The sequence below is a fragment of the Anolis carolinensis genome, unplaced genomic scaffold (assembly GCF_035594765.1).
Source record: "Anolis carolinensis isolate JA03-04 unplaced genomic scaffold, rAnoCar3.1.pri scaffold_13, whole genome shotgun sequence".
NCBI lineage: Eukaryota > Metazoa > Chordata > Lepidosauria > Squamata > Dactyloidae > Anolis > Anolis carolinensis.
The window spans coordinates 11,538,804-11,561,083 of record NW_026943824.1 but is presented as its reverse complement, the minus strand read 5'-3'; the positions used below and the strand labels follow the sequence as shown (position 1 = coordinate 11,561,083).

Below are 22,280 nucleotides of genomic sequence, written 5' to 3'. Positions count from 1 at the left end.
CTTCAAAGAGATAGGGTGGTCTTTAAATAATAATAGTAAAAGGTTTCCCCTGATGTTAAGTCCAGTTGTGACTGACTCTGGGGGTTGGTGCTCATCTCCATTTCTAAACCAAAGAGCCGGCGTTGTCCGTAGACACCTCCAAGGTCATGTGGCCAGCATGACTGCATGGAGCGCTTGTTACCTTCCCACTGGAGTGGTACCTATTGATCTACTCACATTGGCATGTTTTCGAACTGCTAGGTTGGCAGAAGCTGGGGCTAACAGCGGGCGCTCATTCCGCTCCTGGGATTTGCACCTGGGACCTTTTGGTCTGCAAGTTCAGCAGCTCAGCGCTTTAACACACTGTGCCACCAGGGCCCCCAAATAAAAGGCCAAACAATAAAGTGTCACCAATCAGAGGCCTATAAATACCTGGGCATATTACTACTGGACAACATCAAGTATGAACATGTGAAAACTGTGGTCAGTAAAGAATACACACAAAGGGTCAGAAAAATTCTCAAAAGCAAGATCAATGGAGGCAACACCATCAAGGCCATAAACACCTGGGCCATACCTGTCATATGATATACTGCTGGCGTCATAAACTGGACACAGGTGGAACTGGACAATTTGGACAGAAAAACAAGAAAACTCATGACCATTCATCATTCACTGCACCCTCGCAGTGATGTTGACCGGCTATATCTGCCTAGAAGATCAGGGGGCAGAGGACTCTTACAAGTAAAACAAGCAGTCAAAGAAGAAGAACATGCCCTGGCAGAATATGGAAAGCAAAGTGAAGAACTTGCTTTGATTGAAGTCAAAAATCAGAAACTCCTCAAAGCACAGCAGACAAAAAGCCAGTACAAGAAAACCGCACTACAAACTAGAGCTGACAGCTGGCACAACAAAACATTGCATGGAAAGTTCCTTGACAAAATTGAAGGAAAAGCTGATAAGGAGAAGACCTGGCTCTGGCTCATGAATGGGACCCTGAAGAAGGAGACAGAAGGTCTGATCCTTGCAGCCCAGGAGCAAGACATTAGAACAAAGGCAATTCAGGCCAAGATCGAAAAATCAGCTGATGACCCAAAATGCAGACTGTGCAAGGAAACCGACGAAACCATTGATCATATCCTCAGCTGCTGTAAGAAAATCACACAGACAGACTACAAACAGGGGCACAACTATCACAACTATGTGGCCCAAATGATTCATTGGAACCTATGCCTCAAGTACCACCTTCCAGCAGTAAAGATCTGGTGGGATTACAAACCTGCAAAAGTATTGGAAAATGAACAAGCAAAGATACTGTGGGACTTCCGAATCCAGACTGACAAAGTTCTAGAACACAACACACCAGACATCACAGTTGTGGAAAAGAAAAAGGTTTGGATCATTGATGTCACCATCCCAGGTGACAGTCGCATTGACGAAAAACAACAGGAAAAACTCAGCCGCTATCAGGACCTCAAGATTGAACTTCAAAGACTCTGGCAGAAACCAGTGCAGGTGGTCCCGGTGGTGATGGGCACACTGGGTACCATGCCAAAAGATCTCAGCCCGCATTTAGAAACATTAGAAATTGACAAAATTACGATCTGCCAACTGCAAAAGGCCACCCAACTGGGATCTGCGCGCATCATCCGAAAATACATCACACAGTCCTAGACACTTGGGAAGTGTTCGACTTGTGATTTTGTGATACGAAATCCAGCATATCTATCTTGTTTGCTGTGTCATACAATAAAATAATAATAATAATTCTGTAGAATGAATGCACATTGACTTCACTTTAACTGCTCAATGCAATAGGATCCTGGGAGTTGTAGTTTAGTGAGGCACCAGCACTCTTTGGCAGAGAAGGCTCAAGACATTGCAAAACTCCAGCTCCCAGGGATTGCACAGCATTGAGCCATGGCAATTAGTGGTGTCAAACTGCATTCTTGTAAATCGCCTAGAGCATCTTGGATGGAGGGCGATTAATAAGTAATTAAATGATGATGATGATAATGATGATTCATTCCACAGTGTAGATGCACCGTAAGTAAGCTGGGATCACCCTTTCAAATAGACTGAACAACATACAGTACTTAGAAAAATGCTCATCTGTTGGGGGTGCTTTTATTATGCTTTTCCTGCATGGCAAGAGATCACATTAGCCCTTCACAGTTGGCCATGTCCATTCTGTAATTCTGGCCATTGGTATTTTGAACCCATCTGATGGAGTAGACTGAACCTGGATTTTAAATTTTTGTGTTTGTTTTACCAGGATAGGATGTTTTTGTTTTATGATGTTTACTTTTGTTGTATGGTTGGTTTCCTATTGGCAATTGAATGTTTTGTTTATGTTGAAAACTGCCCTGAGTCCTCTTGGGGAGATAAGGTAAAGGTTTTCCCTTGACATTAAGTCCAGTTGTGTCCGACTCTGGGGGTTGGTGCTCATCTCCCTTTCTAAGCCTAAGAGCCAGCGTTGTCCGTAGACACCTCCAACGTCATGTGGCCACTGGAATGACTACATGGAGCACCAGTACCTTCCCTTTGGAGCAGTACCTATTGATCTACTCATACTGTGTGGGTTAGTGTTTATCTCCATTTCTAAGCCGAAGAACCAGTGTTGTCCATAGACACCTCCTAGGTCATGTGTCCACTGGCATGACTGCATGGAGCATCGTTTCCTTTCCAACTGAGTGGTACCTATTGATCTACTCACATTTAGATATTTTCGAACTACTAGGTTGGCAAAAGCTGGGGCTAACATCTGGAGCTCACCCTGCTCCCCAGATATGAACTGCCAACCTTTCAGTCAGCAAGTTCAGTAGCGCAGCAGTTTAATCCGCTGCACCATCAGGGCTCCCATTGGGGAGATAGGATGGTATATAAATAAAGTGTTATTATTATTAATATTAATTAATTAATGTAAATAATATTATTAGTATTATTAACACACTGGTGGCACAGTGTGTAAAAGTGCTGAGCTGCTGAACTTGCAGACCAAAAGGTCCCAGGTGCAAATCCCGGGAGCGGAATGAGCGCCCCCTGTTAGCCCCAGCTCCTGCCAACCTAGCAGTTCGAAAACATACCAATGTGAATAGATCAATAGGTACTGCTCCAGCGGGAAGGTAACGGCGCTTCATGCAGTCATGCCGGCCACATGACCTTGGAGGTGTCTACGGACAACGCCGGCTGTTCGGCTTAGAAATGGAGATGAGCACCAACCCCCACAGTCGGTCATGACTGGACTTAACGTCAGGGGAAACCTTTACCTTTTATTATTATTTTATTATTGGACTGGATAGCCCATGCAATCTATTCCAACTGTGATTCTATGAAAAGTGACTTTTTGGACTTTTTTTATCTCAAGGAAAGTCCTTGCTCACACTGTAATCTGGACCAGATGTAGGTTTCAAGCACCTCATTCATAAATGCAGGCTTGCTCCTTGAACCATCCCGGCTGCTTTGGTGCCCAGTGTCTGGCCGGTTGCTTCCTGCAACAAGGCTTCTGCCCCCTCTCTTGCACACACCTCCGGGCCTTCCTCCCTGGTCTTCCTCCCCAGTTGCCATGGCTACAGCCATTCTGCATCATCCCGCAGCATCAGCAGCTCCCTAATCGCCCTCTCCCCACACGCAGGCAGGCAGGCAGGCAGCAGGACTGCTGATCAGATTAGGCTCCCGACTCAGCACCGGGAGGAAGAGGAGGACATGGTGACGCAGCTCTTTGGCTGCTGGGACTTAACCCTCTGCGGGAGACTCAGGGAGATCAGCACCGAAGACGCAAAGAAGAAGACCACCTGAACCTTGCAGAGGATGGAGGCACCAGGCAGGCCTTTGGTGCTATTGATGCTACGAGGGTTGAATGAAAAGCAATGCATCCACCTTTGTTACTTGGGCTTGGATGGGAATATTTTAATAAATCAAACGCAGAAATAATCCTTAGAATGTGCTCTTTAACCACCACTATTCACTTTTCCACATAATCACCAGACAATTGGATACATATCTGCCAATGATGAACAAGCCATCACGGAAGAAGTCGACACTCTGTTTCCACACCCAGCGTCTCCCAGGACCCATTGTGCACAGATCTTCCAACAGCCAAGCAAAGCAATAATGTGACCCACACGTTCTTGTGAAATGCCGATTGTGCTTGAAATTTCTCTCTGAGTGATATGACAATCATCCTGAATCAATCTGTCAACCTTTCTCCATACCTCACAACCTCTGAGGATGCCTGCCATAGATGTGGGCGAAACATTAGGAGAGAATACTTCTAGAACATGGCCATACAGCCTGGAAAACATACAACCCTGTGATCCCAGCCATGAAAGCCTTCGAAAACATGTCAACCTTTTGCTTGTGAAACTCGGTAGTTACTGTCACAGGACGTCCAACTCTTTGTTTGTCACACAAGTCAGATGTTCCCACCTCAAGATCTTTAAATTTACTCGCCCAACAACGCACAGGACTCACATCAACACACTCACCATAAACAGCTTGCATTCTCGGATGAATCTCCTTCTGCTGTCAAGAATTCAGTGACTTCACATTGCTTAAGTCACATAGACTGCGCAGGGTTCCATACTTCACACTTTAACAACACAACCGTTCAATGCTAAGGCTTCCACGTCTGCACAGGGTTCCCTATTTCGCACTTCAACAACACAACCATTCAATGCTAAGGCTTTCCTGTCTGCGCAGGGTTCCATACTTTGCACTTTAACAACACAACCGTTCAATGCTAAGGCTTCCTCGTCTGCGCAGGCTTCCATACTTTGCATTTTAACAACACAATCATTCAATGCTAAGCCTTCCTCGTCTGTGCAGGGTTCCATACTTTGCATTTTAACAACACAACCGTTCAATGCTAAGCCTTCCCCGTCTGCGCAGGGTTCCATACTTCACCCTTTAACAACACAACCGTTCAATGCTAAGCCTTCCTCGTCTGTGCAGGGTTCCATACTTTGCATTTTAACAACACAATCATTCAATGCTAAACCTTCCTCGTCTGTGCAGGGTTCCATACTTTGCATTTTAACAACACAATCATTCAATGCTAAACCTTCCTCGTCTGCGCAGGGTTCCATACTTCACCCTTTAACAACACAACCGTTCAATGCTAAGCCTTCCCCGTCTGCGCAGGGTTCTATACTTCACACTTTAACAACACAACCGTTCAATGCTAAGGTTTCCCGCCAAATGGGACTGGAGAGGAGAGTCTACTAAACAAGCCTGGACCTGCCGCATACCAGGACTGCCATCTGTTGAGGAGTTATGAAGGTGGAGGCATTACTTTTCATTCAACCCTCATACTTTCAAGGTAGTTCTCTTCTCCTGAGATCCTGCCCCAAACCTTGAGGTCCAGAAAAGAGAAAGAAGCCGAGCCATAAAGGGGGCCAAAGGATCTGCTTGGGGTTGGTCAAGTTTCCCTTTTAAGCTTTTTTTTAAAAAAAAAAAAATAAGTAGTTACAGTTCGATTACAAGATGCTCTAAAGCAGGGGACCCCAAACTTTTTAAACAGGGGGCCAGTCCACGGTCCCTCAGAGGGCCAGACTAGAGTTTAAAAAAACCCTAAAAAAAACTATGAACAAATTCCTATGCACTCTGCACATGCCTCATTTGGAAGTAAAAAAAACAAACAAAACGGGAACAAATACAGCCTTGATGTTAATAATAATAATAACAACAACAACAACAACAACAACAACAACAACAACAACAAAGAGGGTTGGAAGAGAGCCCTTGGGCCACTGAGTCCAGCCCCCTTCTGCCTTTGTGCACCCAAAGCACAAGCAAAGCAACCCTGACAGATGGCCTCCCAGCCTCAATGTTAATAATAATAATAATAATAATAATAATAATAATAATAATAATAAAAAAGAGGGTTGGAAGAGACCCCTTGGGCCACTGAGTTCAGCCCCCTTCTGCCTTTGTGCACCAAAAGCACAAGTAAAGCACCCCTGACAGATGGCCACCCAGCCTTAATTTTAATAATAATAATAATAACAACAACAACAACAACAACAACAACAACAACAACAACAGCAACAACAATGGTTGTAAGAGACGAAGAGACCCCTTGGGCCATTTAGCCCAACCCCCTTCTGCCCTTGTGCTGTGCAGGCCGGATAAATGGCTTCGATGGGCCGCATCTGGCCCCCGGGCCTTAGTTTGGGGACCCCTGCTCCAAAGTGGTTAATCAATGTTACAGCTGAGAAGCATTTTTAAAAGCAACACTGTTTCCTTGGAACTAATCAGCATTCAAATAATAGTTTGCAAAGTTGCTTTGAAAGGCAAACACCAGAATGTAACAAGCTGCTAAGTTGTGGTGCAAAACTTACCTCCTTTAATAGTGGTTACAAAGATGCCACAAAAAGAGGGATGTTATCTGTTAAAACATTAATCAGTTGTGTTGTGCTTGAATTGTATATTCCTGCCCGGCAGAAGAGAATTGGACTGGATGGACCTTGGGCTTGCTTCCCCTTTCCCTCTTTTACTTTTCCTTCTCTTTCCCTTCCTTCCTTCCTTCCTTCCTTCCTTCCTTCCTTCCTTCCTTCCTTCCTTCCTTCCTTCCTTCCTTCCTTCCTTCCTTCCTTCCTTCCTTCCTTCCTTCCTTCTTCTTGTCTTCCTTTCTTTTCTCTTTCCCCCCTTCCTTTCCCTTCTTTTCCTCTTTCTTTCCTTCCAGAAAGTGAAGTAAAATCTTCTGAACTGGGGCGCAGACTTCAAAACAAACATAGCAGGGGTGTTAACCCTTCTCTTTGCTTTCCAAAGCATGCACAAAGTATATATGCATAGACATAGACATATATGCATATATGTATATGGCTGCTTAAAATGTACCTGTTCAACTTGCAAACATATTCAACTTAAGAACAAACGTACAGAGTCTATGCTGTCTGTAACTTGGGGTTTGGTTTGGGCTCAAAAGAAGGGTAAGGTGTATAAATGGCAGAGGATGTAAACAGAAGCTTTTCTATGTCCCATGTAAATCAAAGAACTATTCTTTCCTATGAGCGAGGGTCCTTTCACACAGCCATATAACCCAGAATATCAAGGCAGATAATCCACAGTATCTGCTTTGAGCTGTATTATCTGAGTCCACACTGCCATATATTCCAGTTCAAAGAAGAAAATGTGGGATTTTATTCAGTTGTGTGGAAGGAACCTATGAATAGCCCCAAAGACTTTGGAGGGCCGCACCATTCTGCTATCTCTCCAAAAAGTACTGTATATACTCGAGTATAAACCGACCCGAATGTAAGCCAAGGCACTTTTCAACATAGGGTTCAGCTTTCTAGAGCCATTCGAGCCCCAGAAGTGGCTTTTTTTAAACAACAGGACGGGTTGGCCATCAACTTAGACAGCACTTAAAAAGGGATTAGCCTACTTCACGGAGAACAACAAAGCGATCAGTGGCTACTGGTCACGAAGATTTATAACCTCCAGCAACAGAGTCATAATAACATTGAAGGGGAAAAGCAGGTGCCTTCCTTTGGAACAACCCATTGTGGATGACAGCTGCTGGAGTAGACTCGTCATCAGATCCAGCAAATGTATTCTGCCTTTGTAGTAGCAGCAATAATAATAATAATAATAATAATAATAATAATAATAATAATAATAATAAACAAATGCAATTAAGGCCAAGATAAAAAAATCAGCTGATGACCCAAAATGCAGACTGTGCAAGGAAACCGATGAAACCATTGATCATATCCTAAGCTGCTGTAAGAAAATCGCACAGACAGACTACAAACAGAGGCACAATTATGTGGCCCAAATGATTCATTGGAACTTTATGCCTCAAGTACCACCTCCCAGTAGTAAAGAACTGGTGGGATCACAAACCTGCAAAAGTATTGGAGAATGAGCACGCAAAGATACTGTGGGACTTCCGAATCCAGACTGATAAAGTTCTGGAACACAACACACCAGACATCACAGTTGTGGAAAAGAAAAAGGTTTGGATCATTGATGTTGCCATCCCAGGTGACAGTCGCATTGACGAAAAACAAGAGGAAAAACTCAGCCGCTATCAGGACCTCAAGATTGAACTTCAAAGACTCTGGCAGAAACCAGTGCAGGTGGTCCCGGTGGTGATGGGCACACTGGGTGCCGTGCCAAATATCGCAGCCAGCATTTGGAAACAATAGACATTGACAAAATTATGATCTGCCAACTGCAAAAGGCCACCCTACTGGGATCTGCGCGCATCATCCGAAAATACATCACACAGTCCTAGACACTTGGGAAGTGTTCGACTTGTGATTTTGTGATACAAAATCCAGCATATCTATCTTGTTTGCTGTGTCATACAATTATTATTATTATTATTATTATTATTATTATTATTATTATTATTATTAATGTATATGGTTCATTTATGCATCATCAGCTATTAGTGTATAAATGGAGGCAATTCACTCCATTAGATTGGAAGATGTGTCTTGGGACCTCGTCTGCTCACTCAGTTCATTTAAATGTAAGTAAAAAGGTAAAGGTTTCCCTGACGTTTAGTCCAGTCATGTCTGACTCTGGGGGTTGGTGTTCATCTCCATTTCTAGGCCGAAGAGCCAGCGTTGTCCATAGACACCTCCAAGGTCATGTGGCCAGCATGACTGCATGGAGCGCCGTTACCTTCCCACCGGAGTGATACCTATTTATCTACTCACATTTGCATGTTTTCGAACAGCTAGGCTGGCAGAAGCTGAAGCAACAGCGGGCGCTCACTCCACTCCTGGGATTTGAACCTGGGACCTTTTGGTCCACAAGTTCAGCAGCTCAGGGCTTTAACACATTTTGCCACCGGGGCTCCTTAAACGTAGGGTCGAATGAAATCCACAGCTCAGTATTTTTGTCAATTGCTTGGCCACTTCCCTCAGCTTCTGGAAGTTGATCAAACAATCAAGCTGGAGGACCTAGAGATTCCTGGAGAAAGCATTTCGAGCACATCTGCGAAAGTCAAACCCGCAAATGTGGAGGGAAATGCTGTGTTTTGAAGGCCACCACTGACTATTCTTCACCTAAGAAAACCCTATGAAACTCATACACAAATAGGCAGATGACTTGAAGGGACTCCCTCGCCTCCTTGATTCGTATGTTCCTGGATGGAACCTGGAAAGCTCTATGAACAACACCAAGTGAGTGGCGAAACCAGAATAATAGCACTACTCAACCCTGCCACCACAATAGAAGCCACACAGGGATATTACAAAGGGTTTAAGAGGGGAAGTAGAGTGAGGCACGATTACGGCTGGCTGTCACGTGAAGCCTCCTGGGAGAAGAGGCACTTGACCTGCTTTGGACGTTGTTCGCCTGCATGGAGACAGGGACACAACGAACAATAAAAACACATCCGAATAATTACTTTGCTGCTGCAATTACACGTAAGCGGCGAGGAGGATGGGGGAAAGAGGGATGGGTGGGTTAGAGGATTTATTTAAGCCTAATTGATTTGTTTTGCCACCTCCCTGCCCCCAGCCCACTCCTGCCTCCTGGAGAAGCCATTTGCGAGAGGCCCCGCAGCCTACGCTTCCCTGCCGTAAGCCTTAATCTTAAGCGGCCGGGGGTTCCTCCGGATCATCCGCATCGATGTTTAGGTATGAATTGACTTCCCCAAGGGATGGTCACATGACCTCCCTGGCCCTTTCCCGCTCTTTATCGGATCTCGGCAAGAGGCAGAACTGTTATAGGCCGGGCCGGAACTGGACAACTTCGAAGCACAAGATGCCGGCTCTATCCGTCATCTACAAAGGAGCGGTCATCATTAGCAGGTAACGCCTTGGAGGAAGCAAGACTCGAGTAGGGATTGAGCAGATGCTGGTGGCTCTCTTGGGTTGGAAAGAGTTATACTTGGAAGTGGGATCTTCCTCCAGGAGCGGACTTCTCTTTCACAGGACCCTGATGCATCTGTCGGTGGGGAGAAGGTCATGTTGGCTTCATCCAGAAATGGGAAACCATGGGAGATTTTTCTAAAATGTTTTGAATGCAGCTCTGTTGGGAATCTGCGAGCGGTTAAGCTCAAATGACCCTCTTTTGTGAGGTAAATTCCCAGGAAAACAGCAGAGTGTGTGGAAGTATCCCTTCCAAAACAGCAGGAAGTGAGTTTCAGGAAAGCCTTTGTTCTTCAGGATGGCAAAGGATCACAAAGTCAGCTTAAAGGTTCAAAAAAGCATTTATTGAGGTAAAAGGAAATCCATTGTAGATAGGAAAAGGTTATCTTGGTCTAAGATAAGTAGGCTGGTGAAAATAATAAACAAATCTAGATAGTTACATTTTGCTTATGAGAAGAGGCAAAATGCATCCCTTTTGATGTAACAAAGGGATCAGAAAGAGAATCAGGATCAGAATGGCGACCAAACCGCATGGTCTGTGCCTTTTGCTCAGGGCCATAAAAATTCCAATCTAAATTGAGGAAGTTACCTCAAATCCCTAAGGAGAGATCACATTGCTAGATCAACAAGTGAATGGGTGGATCTAAACAGGGCAGGAAGAAGAAAGAAACAGTAGAGCCTATCTGGTATGCATGGGAGTATAGACAGGTGTCCCTCAGTCTATTCTATGCTTGCTATCTAACAATAGAGACTTGAGCAGTGCAGGATGACATCTCTAACAAGCTCTTTACTTTAGGCATCCCCAAACATCAGCTAGCCACCTGTTAGTGACATTGCTGCGTCGTTACATGGCTTTCAAGTCAACTGACTTATAGTGCACTTGGTTTCTTGGAAAGACTTATTCGGAGGGTTTACCTTCTTTTGTGGATGAGTGACTTTCCAAAAGTTACCCTGCAAGTTTCAATGGCTGAGCCTTGCTGTCCCAATACTGGTCGCGTATCCTTTGTTGGGATTTCTGAAATCTGAATGATTCAAAATGTGTCTGCATGGGATGCAAGATAGTGACGCCTTGGCTTTCTGATGTTTGAATGTACACAAACTGTGTCTCATGCCCAAAATAATTTAAAATATTGTATATAAAATTATGGGGCCCCTGATGGCACGGTGTGTTAAAGCACTGAGCTGCTGAACTTGCAGACCAAAAGGTCCCATCTTCAAATCCCGGAAGCGCAATGAGCGCCCGCTGTTAGCCCCAGCTCCTGCCAACCTAGCAATTCGAAAACATGCAAATGTGAGTAGATCAATAGGTACCGCTGCGGCAGGAAAATAACGGCGCTCCATGCAGTCATGCCAGTGGCCACATGACCTTGGAGGTGTCTATGGACAACGCCGGCTCTTTGGCTTAGAAATGGAGGTGAGCACCAACCCCCAGAGTCGGACACAACTACACTTTATATTAGGGGAAAACCTTTATCTTACCATACTAAAGCATTTGAAAATTTGAAAAATATGAAACACAGAACACCATTGGCTTTTTTTAGGCAAGAGATCATTGGAGATTGATTTGCCAGTTTCTTCCCCTGAAATATAGTCTACAGCACCTAGGATGCATTGATGGCCCCCCATCCATATACTGAGTAGGGCTGATCCTGCTTAACTTCCAAAATCAGATGGATAGCATATTAAATTTATCTGTGCTGCCTGTGAGCGGACATTGCCTGTTATATGTTGGTTTTGCCCATTGTGTAGTGTAGTTACGCAATGGGTTTTCTTCCATGCGCATTGATCATAGATTCACATTCATCACAGGGGTTGCATAACGGGGATGCTGGGATGGAGACTGGGAGGCCAGGGGAGGATGGAAGTGGCTTGGTGGGAATTGTTATGGATTTTCATGGCAGTTCCTAGGCAACTGGAGAAATCAGTTCTCATGAGATATCAGTTCTCATGAGAATCTGGTGAAGTTGCTGTCTGAAAGGGATGTGGGAGATGAATGTTTTTCCAGATCAAAACACCTTGAACTCCAGAGGCAAAATGTTAAACAAAGGCAGACTAGGTTTTCTCAGTGGCTTAGAGATAAGGAAAGGAAAAGCAAGTGTGTGCGAAGTGATGTCATGGGAGGGAAGGAGGTCTTTTAAGTGGTTTTTTCTGGTACAATCCTTTGTGAGAGCAACGTTGAATTCCAGGGGAAAACAGCTCTAGGTTCCTGTTCTTATGTTTTGTTTCATCTCTCCAAGTTTCTAGGTTTGTTCCTGTTCTTAGTTCCTGTCTGCCTTGGATTCCTGCTATCATGTCTATGTATTAATTATGAAGACTGTTGTAAATGTATGGGCATTGAATGTTTGCCTTATATGTACATAAAGTGATCCGCCCTGAGTTCCCTTCGGGGTGAGAAGGGCGGAATATAAATATGGCAAACAAACAAACAAATAAATAAATAAATGGATTTTGGGCATCTGAGATTCTTTTGTAATGGCTTTTGAACTTTGATGCTTCTTTTTAAAGATACTGATTTCTTTATATATTCATCTTTTAATAAATTTTTATCTTACTGGACTATTTGGACATAGCGTGATGTGTGGTGGAAAAGGTGGTCCAGGGCTCAAGTGCAACAGCCATTCACAAATAATAATATTGGACCCAATGGGTTTATTCTGTTTATGCAAACCTTTTACGTCCTTATGTTGGTCCGGGGTTAAATATTTTCTCACTTTGCCATAACAGCTGCTTCCATTTATTTAAGCATTGAGCTCCAAAAAGGAGAACATGTCCGTCATTGTTCATATGTGTGTTTTCCTTTTTTCCCTGTGATAACTGTCCTCCTGAAGATTTTCAGACAAATGCATTGCCTTCTTCATTGCTCAGCTTTCACAACCTTGTCTATATATGCACCTTCCACTACCTGTCGACTTACAGTGACTCCATAAGAATGAGTTTTCTTAGGCATGGACTCCTAAGTTCCTTCCTCTGAAATAGAGCCCACAGCACCTGGCATCCATTGGTGGTCTCCTCTCCAAGGACTAACCTGATTTGACATTGTCTAAGATCAGAAAGGAATTGTTGCCTTTGGGATAGTTAAACTCTCTTACTGAGCATTATAGCATTGTCTTTTCTGAATGGTCCTATCATCACAGATGTCCAAAGTATAATACTGTAACTTGAGTTTACTAATTTTGGCTTCTAATGAGAATTCAGGCTTATGTAATTTTCCCATTTACGTACTTGTCTTTTTAGTAGTCCAACTTTTGCAACCAAAGATAGCAAATGGAACTAGTATGGCATGAACAATATTGTTTTTCATCACGAGAGCTTAATAAATGGAACAAGGAGGTATTTATATGTTAGTTCAAGGAGATGCTTGAAATCCTGTTGCCATGGGCCATACAAAGTCCTCTTTTTCATTTTGGTTTCTCCTTTCAGGACACTAATGGGACCATATGGCATGGATCGGACCGTGCATTGCATCGAATTCTATGACTGCACCAATGGCCTGGGTGAGTGTCTTGCCTTTGGTTTTGTACTATGTGACTACAAAGAGGACCCAAAGAACTTCGAAAGAGATTTCTCGCCTTAGAGTCCTGTCACATCCCACAAAGATCACTTCCTATAGGCCTGATCTCCTCCAAACACGGGACCCAAAGCAATTGAGGTGCATTATGTCTAGATGTTTGGCCCATTGAATAAATGGAACTCTCTGCCTTGGATTGTAGTCAAAGCTCCTTCTTTGGAAGCTTTTAAACAGAGGCTGGATGGCCATCTGTCGGGGGTGCTTGGATTGTTCTTTTCTTGCCTGGCAGAATAGGATGTCTTCTTTGAGGTCTCAAAAAATACTCCAAAATCTAAAATTGCCCCCATTTGTGGCTGAAAGAGTGACATATTTATGATGGTTCAGTGTACAGTACACAATTTTTTATTTAATGTTGGGCATTCTTTGAAATATTGTAAATAAAATTACTACAGTAGAGTCTCACTTATCCAAGCCTCACTTATCCAAGCATCTGGATAATCCAAGCCATTTTTGTAGTCAATGTTTTCAATATATCATGATATTTTGGTGCTAAATTTGTAAATACAGTAATTACAACATAACATTACTGCATATTGAACTACTTTTTCTGTCAAATTTGTTGTATAAATGAAGTTTTAGTGCTTAATTTGTAAAATCATAACCTAATTTGATGTTTAATAGGCTTCTCCTTAATCCCTTCTTATTATCCAAGATATTCGCTTATGCAAGCTTCTGCTGGCCCGTTTAGCTTGGATAAGTGAGACTCTACTGTATTACTACGTGTATAAGTTGTATATGAAAGACATATGGATTTTGTGTTTAGACTTGGATCTCGTCTTCAAGGTTTCTCATTATGTACATACAGTAGAGTTTCACTTATCCAAGCTAAATGGGCCGGCAGAACCTTGGGTAAGCGGATATCTTGGATAATAAAGAAGGATTAAGGAGAAGCCTATTAAACATCAAATTAGGTTATGATTTTATAAATTAAGCACCAAAACATCATGTTTTACAACAAATTTGACAGAAAAAGTAGTTCAATACGCAGTAATGTTATGTTGTAATTACAGTATTTACGAATTTAACACCAAAATATCACGATATATTGAAAACATTGACTACAAAAATGCCTTGGATAATCCAAAACCTTGGATAAGCAAGTCTTGGATAAGTGAGACTCTACTGTATATGCAAACACAAGTGTTCCAAAATAAAAGAAAATCCAAAACACTTCTGGTCCAAAGTGTTTTGGATCAGGGATGTGCAATCATTTCATACTATGGCAAACCCTCCACTTCCATGGGAGATAAGGGTGCTGTGAAAGAGGAAAAAACTGTGAATTTTAAATGCTATTATTTTATAAAATCTGAAAGAATATTTCTATACGAATGTCTGGTTCCTCCAGCATGACTTTGTGGTCAACTTACCTGCAAAAGTGCAAGGCAGACAGTTTTAGCACTTTGATTCCATTTCAGCTTTAATGACTCGATCCTATGGAATCCAAGGAGTTATGGCCTAATCCCAATGAATTCTAAGAATTTTCCCACAAATGGCAAACCCAAGGCTTCCATAGGATGGAGTTATGGCAGTTCAAGGAGTGTCAACATGCCATGATTCAGGTTTGTGGCCTTGGTTTGCCGTGTGCCGAATGTGCCAACTGTGACTTATGGCAACTATAATCCAGGGCTTCATTGGAAAGGTGTGCTCAGAGGAAACACCTTTCCAATGGTCAATGTTATTGTTGTTGTTACTGAAATAGTTTAGGTACCTTTTGTGACCTATTGCAAACCATGCAGAGAACTCAATCCCTATCTAGATTTTGGCCACTTCTTCCCTAGCACAGGATGTCATTTCCGTGAAGCCCCGACAGCTAATGGAGCCTTGGCAATTGCCGGCGATAATTAATTAGAAATTAAGAGAAGTAGTAGTTAAGCAGGGCTCCTCTGAAAACCGGAGATCCAATTATCCTGGCCTTCATCCCCTTAGATTGAAGCTGAGCCTGCCTCACCTGTAGCTGGTTTTGCGCTTTAGCCGAGATGAAAAAAGATGCCACGGAGATGCAAAGATGCTTGCGGCGGGGAGAAAGCTGCAACCAAGAGCTATAGTTCTATTTTACCCACCATGGTTCCATCCCACGAAATCCTGGGATTTGTAGTTGTTGTTGTGTGCCTCCATGTCCTTTTTTTGCTTACCAATTCCTTCCTCTGAAATATTCCTTCCTAGTTGCCCATCCAAGTGCTAACTAGGGCTGACCCTGCTTAGCTTTCAATATCAGCTGGGTTCTACTGCCCTGTTGTTGTTGTTTTCAATCCTCTGTTTTTTTCTTAAGCAAGACCCAGAGCAGGTCACAATCTTACAAACAATATCATTGAAGCCTACAAAACATACCATATATACTCAAGTATAAGCCGACCCGAATATAAGCCGAGGCACTTAGGCACTTTTACCACGAAAAAACTGGGAAAACATTGACTCGAGTATAAGCAGAGATACCAATAAAATTACAGTAGAGTCTCACTTATCCAACATTCACTTATCCAACGTTCTGGATTATCCAACCCATTTTTGTAGTCAATGTTTTCAATACATCGTGATATTTTGGTGCTAAATTCGTAAATACAGTAGTTACTACATAGCATTACTGCGTATTGAACTACTTTTTCTGTCAAATTTGTTGTCTAACATGATGTTTTGGTGCTTCATTTGTAAAATCATAATCTAACTTGATATTTAATAGGCTTTTCCTTAATCGCTCCTTATTATCCAACATATTCTCTTATCCAACATTCTGCCGGCCCGTTTATGTTGGATAAGTGAGACTCTACTGTACATTAATTGAAGCATCAGTAGTTTAAATGTTTTTGAATCTTTACATCAAACTGTAGTTTAAGATATGACTGTTCAACTCTAATTAAATTATTATTTTCATCTTCTTCAATGTAAATGTGCTTATGTATCCTTTTAATAATAAGAGTGAAATAATAAATGTAATAATAATAATAAATGCAGTAAAATAATAAATGTAATAATAAATAGAGTAAAATAATAAATGTATTAATAATAATAAAAATAGAGTAAAATACAGTAGAGTCTCACTTATCCAACATTCGTTTATCCAACGTTCTGGATTATCCAATGCATTTTTGTAGTCAATGTTTTCAATACATCATGATATTTTGTTGCGAAATTCGTAAATACAGTAATTACTACGTAGCATTACTGCATATTGAACTACTTTTTCTGCCAAATTTGTTGTATAACATGATGTTTTGGTGCTTAATTTGTAAAATCATAACCTAATTTGATGTTTAATAGGCTTCTCCTTAATGTCTCCTTATTATCCAACATATTCGCTTATCTAACGTTCTGCCGGCCCATTTATGTTGGATAAGTGAGACTCTACTATAATGTAAAAGTAACAACAATAATAGAGTAAAATAATAAATGTAATAATAATTAATAGAGTAAAATAATAAATGTAATAGTATTAATAGAGTTAAATAATAAATGTAATAATAATTAATAGAGTAAAATAATAAATGTAACCATACCAATAATAACAGATAAAAATAATAAATATACCATATATACTTGACCTGAATATAAGCCCACCAGGACCCTCACCCGAGTATAAGCCGAGGAGATTTTTTTTCAGTCCTAAAAAGGGCTGAAAAACTAGGCTTATACTCAAGTATATACGGTAAATATTAAAATAGAATAAAACATACAGTTATCAAAACCAGCCAGATGAAAGCAGAAGTTTAGTCCTGCTTTTAAAAACGTTGAGCGTGGAGGACCCTTTGCCACAAACCTGAGGTGGTAGTCTGCAATATATTCAAAATTCTGGCAATCTGCTATACAACATATAGTATATTATATTGCATATATTAATATGCAATATCTCTAATATCCGAGGCCCTTGGGAAGATCCGGATATTCAGAGAGGAATCCCAGACACTTGGACCTATTGTGCATGTGTGCTGTGTTGTTATGTACTTTTAAAAAAAGCTCTTGTTTTGCACGGGGAAGTCGTTGTACGTCAGATGTTTGTGACTCATGGATGGCCTGTATTCCCAAATCTGTGTGCAAATAGCTCCTGCCAACTGGCACAAAAGGCAGCAAACGGGCGCACCATCATTTCGAATTAATTTGCGTTCACTGATCGTTGATAGAAAATGTTTTAATGCATTCAGAGTCTCTCGGCAAATCCTCCTTTATCCCTAACAATGTCAAAAGAAAATCCAATCTGTTTATTAAAACCAGCGATTACTCGCACAGCATTTGTCTCCCGTGCATTCATCTTTCGATGGCAGGGTGGGGATATAAAGTGTTGTTTTTCTTATTGTCGTCGTATTTTCGCTCTTATTGGATTTAATATTGCCTTGAACATTGCATTTCCTTTTTAAGACGTATGTGCCACATGTAAATGGTCAAGATTGCTCTCCAACACTGTAATAGTATTTTGCAATTATTATCATAGATGTGTGCATGTCAAAGTTAAGTATGATTGTTTGTCTATTTGTATCACAAAGACTGTTGCTAGGTGAAGTGGCCCTCTGTGATATCATGGCATTGAATTGACCATTGCCAGGTGATGAATTGGCTGTTGCTAGGTGAAGTAGCCATCTGTGATGTCATATCATTGGATGGGTGTTGCTAGATGATGGATTGGCTGTTGCTAGGTGAAGTGGCTCCCTGTCGTGTCACTGGATTGGCTGTTACCAGATGATGGATTGGCTGTTGCTAGGTTAAGTAGTCCCCTGTGGCATCACTGGATTGGCTGTTGCTAGATGATGGATTGGCTGTTGCTAGGTGAAGTGGCCCCCTGTGATGTCACTGTTAACTAGATGATGGATTAGCTGTTGCTAGGTGAAGTGGCCCCCTGTTGATGTCACCGTTAACTAGATGATGGATTAGCTGTTGCTAGGTGAAGTGGCCCCCTGTTGATGTCACTGTTAACTAGATAATGGATTAGCTGTTGCTAGGTGAAGTGGCCCTCTGTGATATTACTGGATTGACTGCTACTAGATGATGGGCTGGCTGTTACTAGATGATGGATTGGCTGTTGCTAGGTGAAGTGGCCCTCTGTGATGTCACTGGATTGGCTTTTACCTAGATGATGGATTAGCTGTTGCTAGATGAAGTGGCCCTCTGTGATGTCACTGGGAAAGAAAAGTGATATCTGTGTGAAGGAAAGGAAGAAAGAGCCATGTTACCGGTTAGATGATGATGATGATGATGATGATGATGATGATGATGATTAAGATGAACATGTTGATGAGGTGTTCTCTCAACCCCTGGCATCTCTAGAAGGCCAGTTTTAAAAATGAGATTTGTCAGGCTTCCATACATTGAAATCCCAAAATGGGATGTTTTGCTGAATTGGTGCCGAATTTCTTTCCCAATTTTATATACGGCCGCGAGAGGGTGCTAGGGGATCAGCACTTGGCCAGTTTACATTTACTCCTATTATTATTATTATTATTATTATTATTATTATTATTATTATTATTATTCCTGGTTTAAAAATTTCTAACCGCACATAGTGGCACACAGAAACTGAAATCTTTCTTTTAAAATTAAATTGCCTCTGTAACCTATTAGCGTATCTTTGACCAGTGTATTCAACGAGGATGCAGTGCAAGTATCTGCCACACTTTCTATCGGGACCATAAGAGTCAAAAGGTTAAAATGAATGGCAAAATACTGGTACAGTAGAGTCTCACTTATCCAAGACTCGCTTATCCAAGGTTCTGGATTATCCAAGGCATTTTTGTAGTCAATGTTTTCAATATATCATGATATTTTGGTGCTGAATTCATAAATACAGTAATTACAACATAACATTGCTGCGTATTGAACTACTTTTTCTGTGAAATTTCTTGTATAACATGATGTTTTGGTGCTTAATTTGTAAAATCATAACCTAGTTTGATGTTTAATAGGCTTTTCCTTAATCCCTCCTTATTATCCAAGATATTCGCTTATCCAAGGTTCTGCCGGCCTGTTTAGCTTGGATAAGTGAGACTCTACTGTATTTCCATACTTTCCAATTGTCCTGATTTCAGCTTTCCCAGTTTCCTCTCTCTCTTCCCCTTCCACCTTCTTTACTTGTTGCAAACTGAGTTCAAAGTGGAAGAAATCACAGGGCCTTTTTGTGTGTATGTCAGGAGTGACTTGAGAAACTACAAGTTGCTTCTGGTATGAGACAATTGGCTGTCTCCAAGGATATTGCCCAGGGAACGTCCAGTTGTTTTGATGTTTTACCATCATAGTGGGAGGCTACTCTCATGGAGCTGGAGCTGGTAGAGGGAGCTCATCCCTGGGTTGAATTCGAACCGGCAACCTTCAGGGCAGCAGTCCTGCTGGCACAAGGGTTTAGCCCACTGCACCACCGGGGCTCCTAGAAAGCAAAGTAGAGCTGATAAAAAAGGCCATTGTGATGTGTTGCATTTTTGTTTGTCTGTGCAAAGGCTTACATTAAATAATCCCGGTCTTTTTCAACTCTGTGCCAGTATAATGCTTTGTTCCATTGTTACGGCTGCACACTATGGAAATCCTGGGATTTGTAGAATGAGGATGAGTCCAGGTGGCTCCCCCTAATGTCTTTGTCTTCCTTCCAAGGTATCAAAGTGATTGGTGGGATTAAAGAGTTCAGCGGAGAGGAATATGGAGTTTATGTCAAGCGGATCCTACCTGGAGGCATTGCTTATGTGGATGGTGAGTTGATTCATTGGATAGATTTCCCAAAACGAAGTCTGTTTGGGGAACACCTGACCACAAAGAACGGAGAACTGTACGGTTAGATGTGTTGTCGAAGGCTTTCATGGCTGGAATCATTTATTTAGGTCGCCTTCAGTCGGGAGACCAGATCCTAGAAGTGAATGGAGACAGCCTCCTTGGTGTCACCAGCGAGAGGTAAGATATTGGAAAGAGGACTCTGAGTGTCTTTCAATTTCTGAAATTTCAAAACCTAGTTCTGAAATTTCCCACATGGATGGTTGAAACCATGACACTTTTGCTTTCTGATGCTCCAGAGTACACAAACTTTGTTTCACGCACAAGATTAGTAAAGATATTGTATATAGTTTCCTTCGGGCTACAAAAGAAAAATCAATCTCATGTTTGTCCTGGGGTCCCTCCTGTCTCTGAGATATCTTGGTTTTGCTTTTTAAAAGAATTAAATCCAAAACATTTCTGTTCCTCGAGTCTTTTGAAGTCGGGATGCTCAATCTTTGGGACATCGTTTTGTAGCGTTCTGGAACTGGTCTCAACGTTATTAGCTAGCTTGAGTCTGTCAGAGTATTTGCAGCGCAGCAGTAGTTGGATGGAAGCAGTGGAGCGCAGAACTAAGAGACACTCAGAGACATTGGTAAAACTATTTACAAAGTTTTACTGTATACAGCAGTAATCAACACAAACAGACTTGCAGACGACAGATGAACACAGGGCTGTTCTGTTCTCCAACAGAACTTGACTCGAACTCTAGGCAGACAGAACTCAACTGAACTTGTTATGCACAAACACTTGTGTCTGGATGCTCCCTAGTTCCAGCCACACATCAAGGTCACCATAGCTTCTTGGCAATTAACTCTTTCCATATTATGGTACATTCTGGATGATGCAATCAGTTGCAATACAAGCATGGCACAAATTGCATTTAAAACTATCAATACACAAATCCCACATTAACAGAGTCAACATCCTTTGAGAAAAGGCCAGAGCTCAAACCAAATAATTAAATAGCTAGCTGTCATTAGTCTGCCAATAATTAGTCCTTATTGCACAGTTAGAGCAGTTTGAGACCACTTTAAGACTGGATCTACACTGCCAAACATTAGGCAAACATTCTGTGCCTTTTATTCAGAATTCAGATAAAATGAACTGGATTATACGAGTCTATGCTGTCATCTAATCCAGTTCAATGCAGTGTATCTATATTCTGAAACTGCATTATATGGCAGCCTTGGTGTCCATGGAGTTCTGGGATTTGTAAGTTGCTGAAGGAATTGTCTGGTGCACTCCTCTCAGCTACAGAGTTTAAGAGCTCAAGAAAGGCGACTAAAATGATCAAGGGTCTGGAGAACAAGCCCTATGAGGAGTGGCTTAAAGAGCTGGGTATGCTTAGTCAGCAGAAGAGAAGGCTGAGAGGAGACATGATGAGGGCCATGGATCAAGATGTGAGGGGAAGTCATAGAGAGGAGGGAGCAAGCTTGTTTTCTGCTGCCCTGGAGACTAGGATGCGAAACAATGCCTTCAAACTACAGGAAAGAAAAGGAGATTCCACCTGAACATTAGGAAGAACTTGCTCACTGTGAGAGCTGTTCAGCAGTGGAATTCTCTGCTTTGGAGTGTGGTTGAGGCTCCTTCTTGGGAGGCTTTTAAGCAGAGGCTGGATGGCCATCTGTCGGGGGTGTTTGAATGCGATTTTCCTACTTCTTGGCAGAAAGAGGTTGGACTGGTTGGCCCACGAGGTCTGTTTTAACTCTAGGATTCTGTGAACTGTATTAAGGTGGAACTGCGACAGTTAAAGCGGTATCAAAGTGCAAGAGCTGCATAGTGTGGAATTGGCATTAGTTCCTCCATCTCTTCTCCCCCTTCGCTTTTCATAGGGCTGTGGATATCCTCAGGACAGCTTCGGCCACCAACCACATGCGCCTTCTTATCGCCCGCGATGACGATGCCCGGTAAGACATTGCTTTATTCTCTCTGGGAAATGGACAGTTTGGGCATGCCAGCTTCTGAATGTATGCTCTGAAATATATCTTATTATGTTCAAAATACACAGAACAAATAGCTGGTGCCTATTGAATTTGGCCATATCACAGGCTAAGTATTTTTGTTGGCTTAGATAAGACGTCACCCAGATTTGCATTTCCCTCTGCAACCTAGGGCTATGTGTTTCAGCTAACAGGATTTCGTGGTTTGTAGCACCAATGCTTTCAACTATGGGCTGGGTA

At 42.1% G+C, this 22,280-nt stretch overlaps 1 protein-coding gene across 3 annotated transcripts in view; it reads left to right on the top strand.

The window, feature by feature from the left end:
* Positions 1-22,280, top strand: part of LOC103279848 (syntaxin-binding protein 4) — a 76,992-nt gene that overhangs the window by 9,947 nt on the left and 44,765 nt on the right. Inside the window, exons 1-5 of one of the 3 annotated variants that reach the window (XM_062964233.1) lie at positions 9,121-9,752; positions 13,233-13,306; positions 19,945-20,040; positions 20,169-20,238; positions 21,933-22,007. In XM_062964233.1, the coding sequence (XP_062820303.1) occupies positions 9,571-9,752; positions 13,233-13,306; positions 19,945-20,040; positions 20,169-20,238; positions 21,933-22,007 (497 nt within the window). In that variant the 5' untranslated portion in view covers positions 9,121-9,570. Of the gene's footprint in view, positions 1-9,120; positions 9,753-13,232; positions 13,307-19,944; positions 20,041-20,168; positions 20,239-21,932; positions 22,008-22,280 lie in introns of those variants that run through there. The other 2 variants (XM_062964231.1, XM_062964232.1) reach the window with 2 other exon arrangements.